Below are 6,616 nucleotides of genomic sequence, written 5' to 3'. Positions count from 1 at the left end.
CGCCGCTCCGCTCGGCACCGGCCCCTCGTGGCGGCGGTGCTCGCCGCGCCGGCGCTGTTTGCAGCGGCGTTGTGCGCTCTTGCCTCGGGCTTTGCGGGAACTTTGAGAAAGTTCTGCTCTCCGCGTTGGGCATCTCTGTTCTCCTTCCTTTCCCGCTTCGCTGCCGGCACCTCGTGTGCCTTTACGCCTTCCTTCCAGCCTCGGTTTTGTCCCGCTTTCCCAAAACTTCTGCAAAACAGCTTGTAGAATGGATTTTGTGGGGCTGTGACTAACAGAAAAGAAATTACTTTGAAAGCTGCTCTGAGATCTTTTGAATTGTTGCTATGTGTTTTTTTCTTTTCTTCTAGATTATTTATGCAAGCCAGAAGACAACATTTACAACATTGACTTCACCAGGTTCAAGATCCGGGACCTTGAAACTGGAACAGTGCTTTTTGAAATTGCGAAGCCATCTGCTTCAGGCAAGTCTCACTAACACTGCAGAGAGGCTAGAGAGGCTCTGAGAGTGGGAAGCTGCAATGAAGGAGCCATGCAGACCAAGCAGAAAGGTCTTGCAGTATGTTCTGGTGACAGAACCCCTCTCCTTTAAGTGTGGGGCTGAGTTTACCTTTGCTGGGAAGCTTCCTAGTTATGTCATAAAAATGTGAAGTGATTATAGTGAGAAGGGGGAATGCGATCAACTGCAAATCTTCCCTTGTTGGCTGGCTGCGATATAGTTTCTTCCATGTGCTTTGGCCTCCTGTGAGGCTAAGAGGGTGGTTTCAGCTCCAGAGCTACCAAAGCTGGGTCAACTTTCATATCATTCTCATTTTATGTTTATTTCTTAGTGCCACTATGAGTCCCAGACCAATTCTTAGACACCTTTATGTTCATTGCCTGAGTGATAGCCAGCTTGTTCTGATATGCTTGTTAGCTGTATGTGTAAGCTGTTAGCAGAATAACTCTGAGTTGGTGCATTTTCTAGAGCAAGATGAAGAGGATGAAGATGACAACAGCGAGCTAGATGCCAGTGCAGGCCGCTTTGTTCGTTATCAGTTCACACCGGCGTTTCTCCGCCTTCGGACTGTTGGTGCAACGTGAGTATGAGTTCACAGAAAGGGGAAAAACAGATTTTTACCAAGCGTCACTTGATAGTTTCTAACTGAATTGAGTCAGGGACTAGAGAGACTCCATCTTACAGTACAAATATCAAACTCTTTCTGGAATGATTTGCTGGGTTCTCGTGTAGCCTCAGGTCCAAGGCTCTGTCCTGGTAGGTGGTCTTAGGTGTGTTTTCCCACTTTTTGCCCGCAGAGTGGAATTCACAGTGGGAGAAAAGCCAGTGTCAAACTTTCGAATGATTGAGCGACATTACTTCCGAGATCGCTTACTGAAGAACTTTGACTTTGATTTTGGGTTCTGCATCCCCAGTAGCAGGAACACATGCGAACACATCTATGAATTCCCTCAGCTCTCAGAAGACCTTAGTAAGTATCTGCTTTACTGCGCTGAGTTGTGTTTTGTGCGCCTGTGCTCATTTTCTCCCTTTCCATCTCTTTCTCTCTCTCTCTCCTTGTGGAGAAACAGTTGTGACTAGGAAAGAAGGACAGCAACAGATAGATACAGGTTTCTGATTTCAGCTGTGTGCAGTCTTGACTAAGTCCCAGCTTTGTGCTGCAGATTCTCCATCTTTGAAAACAACCTGTGTTGTTAAGTCACAGGCTGCAAGAAGGGCTGATCAGTCACAGGACATGTCTAACAGTGTAGTCCAGAAGATAACAGAACCCTGAAAAAGCGTTTTCTCAGTAGCCACACGTCTGTCTTCGGCACTTCCTTGTCAGAGCTGGAACCTCCTGCTCTGGAACAGGCCTGGCTCTTCTCCGAGGGATGTGTTTTCTGAGCGTAGCAAGATCTCTGCAGTTATGCACGACGCCGGGTATGCCTGACCTCGAGGGGTGGATAGAGCGGGAGGATGTGGGCCCCTCTGCGGCTGCCGGCGTGGGGGAGGAGGCGCGGACGTGGAGGGAGTGTCAGCGCTTGCTTTCTTTGCTGATTGCTACCTCCCTGAATGCTTACACGCCAGAGCTGCTAGAGCTGCTGTGCTCCCGTGGTGGCTCTCACAGTTTCTAGGTCGTCGTGTGCGGCATTACTGCATCTCCATTTGTTTGCTTTTGACAGCATTTGTCCTGTGAATAGGAAGAATAGGAAGGGCAGGACAGAGCTTTTGAAGTGTGCTCAGCAGAGCAGTTTGATTCTCTTACTTGGATGGGGCAGAGCCTTGTAAATCCAGCAGCATGGCAGACTCCTTTTTTCCTCTGACATTGTGCTGTCCACTGGAGTGTGGCAGGCTTTTGTATTTGAATGTGATCGAGCTTTCTCTTTCACAGTCCGTCTGATGGTTGAAAATCCATACGAGACCCGCTCGGACAGCTTTTACTTTGTGGACAACAAGTTGATCATGCACAACAAGGCCGACTATGCCTACAACGGAGGACAGTAACTGGTGTATGTCCACTGGATGCTGTGCTACTGCTAACCGTTCTGGATATCCAGGAGGGGACCGGAGTTACTGTCTCATGCAGCAAGGCTTCTTGCCAAACCTTTTCTCCTTGCATGAGACTGAAAACATGAAGAAAAGAAGGCAGCTCATGAGAGCAAAGGAAATCTCCTACGACACTTCCCTATCCAACATTCCTACGTATCTTGCCTCTGTCTTTCTCTATTCCTAGGTACCTTCTGGTGCCTTGGTTAGGTTTATGGATCGGAGGCTCTGTTAGAAAATTATTGCTGTTACATTTTTTTTATAGTTAGATTGCACTTTTAGTGCTTCTGATATTTCACCAGTTGGGTGACTGACTACCCTCTTACAAGAGGTCAGATTGTTTCAGTAAGCTATTTCTTAGCAGGAAAATTTGCCCCTTTCAATTAGCCAGTGAAGCCTGAAGAGCAGATCTCTTCTCCAGCTGGATAGATCATCTCTTCACTGCATAGTGGTTTAGTCTGTAGCATGGCTGGGTTTGCTTTGTAGGGTGCATCTTTATATTCCCTGGTGGAAAGTTAAAATAAGAGACTAATTCAGCTTCTAAGCAGTGCAGGAATCTTCCTTCTGCTTCTAGGGGCCTGAACTGCTCCTGGGAACTGCTTAATCTGTATTTTGCCAGAGATTTCACTAGAAATACAAGATAAGAAAAAGGGGAGTTTATCCAGGTTGGTCATTGAGTCAATCTGATAGCATTTCTATTTGAGCTCATGTGAGCAAATTGTTGAATTATGGAGCTTGAGGTCAACTTTAGAGCTGAAGTTAATCTCACTTTATTCACTGTTTCTCCTGCTTCCCATTGTGTAGGATTTTTGGCTCTTGTTACGGAATGTATTGTCTTTGGGCTGACAGCACATTGTCAGTCTCGCTGGGGTGGAGGGGTGGGGTGTCAATCTAGTGCGCTTGGAGGAAAAAGGGAGAATGTGGAAACTCACCTGAAGAACGTGTGGGAAGCTGAGCTTCCTAGGCTTCAGTCTCTGTATTTCTTTAAACATTTTAGACCTGAATTTAGGTCTGTCAGAGGTGCTGGAAGGAGAGATGGCGGTGTTACCGGCTCATTTGCTTTGTTTTACGTCAGCTATAACGTATTAGCTAAAAGCTGCCCAGGTCAAATTGCTCGGATGGTGTTATGGAGTGGGATTCTTATGACCAAAAAGTGAGAATTGTTCAAGTTCCCGTCGCTGCTTTGCCTGCTTACCTGTGTATTTATGGTTTAGGAAGTTCTTCCTCTGAGTTAGTTACCTGCTAGACCAGAGGGTGTATTTCACAGCYGCATTCGGTATCTGGCAGTAGCGAGGAAAGAGGGTGTCATGCGCTGGGAAGGGGAGATCTGTGTCTTCCTGGCAGCCATGCGGGGGCCCTGCTTTTGCCCATGCAAACCTGAGCTAAGAAAGCCCTTCTCTGCTTATTTTGCTGGCTCTGGAGACTGTCATTTTTCCTGTCCCCTCCCTGGGCTGGTCAGTCACGGCTATTGTAGGTAAGAGTTAGCTTGTGTTAGTCTAGAGACATTTGCTAGTATTAATTCCACTTCTTCCCTGAGACAGTTGAAACCTAACTCCTTGGTGGATACAGTTGGTTACCTGTTGTATTAAGTAAGGTTCAAAGTAGATCATGTTTTAGCAGGATTGAAAGGGGTGGGCGTTACGGCCTGGAGCCTGTTAGTGCGTACGCAGCAGTAGGAAGCCCCTGCCTTCGGCTGGCAGACACATAGTGTTAACTTTGGCGGAGAGGATCAGCTGGCATCAGAGTAAGCAGTGAGAGTTTGTGGAGTGGCAGCCATGAAAGAATCTCCAGCTCTTGGGAAGGATGTTTAATTATGATTAACCACAACAAATGACCTGTTTTGGGAGGAGCATTAATCATGAGCAACCACAGCGAATGTCTTGGGAATGTGGAGGGGCAAGGTCTGCGTGGCTGACAGATGAAGAACGATTCTGCTGCCATGAATCCCCTCCAGCATCCCCAAAGGCACTTAAGCAATCTTGTTTAGTGATTTCAGAATTAGTAAAGCTGCTGTAAGGTGGAGCTCAAGAGGCCTCTTGCTGTGATTGCCTTCAGAAGGCCTGGTGCCGTGCCGTTGCGATGGGGAAACTTTTCTTTTCCTGTAAGGGCAGGCAGTTAATCATGACGAGGCAGAACTGCCCAGAAGGGTGTTTTCCATCCTGAACTGTTCAGAGATGCTCAGGATAAAAGTGGCTGAAGAGGCTGTTAGTTATTCCTTGGCAGGTTTTAGGATGTTGAGCTGAAATTGTGTGTAGTGTAACCCAGGTGCCTTGAAAYGTTACTTTTGTTTCATTTTCTGTATGAAGCAACTTCCTCTGGCTTTTTCTTATGAATGTGATAATTCCCATCTGTTTTCTATGTCACTTGAGTACTTAAAAGGAAGAAGCACTGTTGGCCAGAGGGAGCAGCAGAAATTACTCTGCTGGCAAATACCACCTTGTGTAAGCTGTTTGTGCTCGTCAGGGTGCAGCTCCGCAGTCGGTAAGTGTGTGGCTGCCATCTAGCCGCTGCTTTGCAGAGTGCGGCTGACCCGCATGAGAAGGCTCCTCTAAATGTACATGAGGCATTTGACGCTGTAGGCAAGTGGGTTCCTGTCTTAAATAGGCATTACCTCTGTCAGTAGTGATGAGAAGAAATCATTGGATCGGTTGCTTTCCCATCAGTGAATGTATAATCTGTTCAGCAATAAGAGAAGGAAAACTGGAGGAAAAACATAACAAGACTTGCAGGCAGGCAGCATTAGCATGCCTAAGATAGTTTCTAACTGAAGTTGTTTGCTTTGCCAAATTAGAGATTCTTTGCCCAGAAAAGCATGCTGCAGAAAAAAATCCCTACAAGAGGGTGACCTGGCACTGGAAAAGAGTTGACTGTAACCCAAAAAGTCAGGGACTTCTGGACTCTTGTCCCCACTTTGTCCACGTTCTTAGGGTTCCTCTTCTCTTAGATGCCTTCTGTGAAGTCTCTTCCCTTTGTGGCCGAGATGATGGCTTTGGTAAATGTGGTTTAACAGCATTTTCTTCCTTCTGGTTTGTGTGTTCTGATGCTTTGGATCGAAGCTACTCAAGCCAGTGGGCTAGGAAGAAATTCAGATGGGATCTCCTCCTTGTCAAGTGTTCCTAGCTGTGCGCTGAAAGGAGGCACTTTGTGTCGGTCAAAGTTTGAGCAAGAGAAGGGATATCTGTGTAGACAGCATCTCTCAGATCGCGTGTGCTGAGTTGGAAAGAGGAAAGAGATAGGATTATACTGCATTCTGCTATAACAAAATGAAAAAAGGGGACCAAAACCACAGACTCATGCTAAATCTTTCCAGTATTGGTCCTCTTAGGACCAGGACTTCTTTTGCTGCACTCTTGAGGCAAGTGCCTTGGCTCTGTGCAGACAAGCTTCCTGGACAGTTGTTTCATGAGACTGAAGGATTCATATTGCACCTTGCGAAGGAAGGTCATCTCTCCCCATACGGACAGGGTACCGCTGTCCTTGTCCTCTATTTTTGATAGGAAGCATCTTTCTTTGTGTGCTTTCCTTAGGACTTTCAATGCCTCTCAGTGCAGAGAAGCAGCAACAGCCTCCCCCCTGGAGCCTGCGGATGTTTCTTCTGCTTATCGGAGGGTGCAGGAAGAATAAAACAAATGTTTAGGAGGCAGAAATGAAGGAGGAAGGTGGTGACAGTGAAGTAGTAACTCTACTTTTCAGCTCTGTATTTCACTGCATCAACTTCAGATATTTCCCTGTGTTTGCCTTCCGCTCCGCTGTCCTGTAACACTGAGCTACTGCGCCACGCGCTGCCCGAGAGCGCGGACCAGTGCCAGCGGTGATCCCTGGACTCGTCAACACTGCCGCCTCCCTGGACTCGTCGACACTGCCGCCTCCCTGCAGCTCTACGCTGAGGACAAGGCTAACGGACGGCGGGTTGCTGCAGTCAGACGCCCCTTCCTCTTCCTCTTCCTCCGCACCGAGGATAACGAGCACCAGCAGCTACCCCGGCCACCTGCGGGGATCCRTGCTGGTCCCAGGCGCCTACCTGTACCTCTCACCGCGTGGCCTTGGTGGGGCTCCTGCGGGGGCTGGAGCCCGCTGGTGCCAGAGCGCGGCGGG

The 6,616-nt window shown here is 47.9% G+C and overlaps 1 protein-coding gene across 1 annotated transcript in view; it reads left to right on the top strand.

Moving 5' to 3' along the window:
* Nucleotides 1-6,180, top strand: part of UNC119B (unc-119 lipid binding chaperone B) — a 7,948-nt gene extending 1,768 nt beyond the window's left edge. Inside the window, exons 2-5 of the mRNA XM_026075261.1 lie at nucleotides 348-461; nucleotides 965-1,076; nucleotides 1,294-1,466; nucleotides 2,367-6,180. Coding sequence (XP_025931046.1) covers nucleotides 348-461; nucleotides 965-1,076; nucleotides 1,294-1,466; nucleotides 2,367-2,479 — 512 coding nt within the window. The 3' untranslated portion in view covers nucleotides 2,480-6,180. The remainder of the gene's footprint in view (nucleotides 1-347; nucleotides 462-964; nucleotides 1,077-1,293; nucleotides 1,467-2,366) is intronic.
* Nucleotides 6,181-6,616: the final 436 nt, after the last annotated feature.

Source organism: Apteryx rowi, unplaced genomic scaffold (genome assembly GCF_003343035.1).
Source record: "Apteryx rowi isolate R43461 unplaced genomic scaffold, aptRow1 scaffold_40, whole genome shotgun sequence".
Classification (NCBI taxonomy): Eukaryota; Metazoa; Chordata; class Aves; order Apterygiformes; family Apterygidae; genus Apteryx; species Apteryx rowi.
This window is presented reverse-complemented; position numbering and strand designations above follow the sequence as displayed.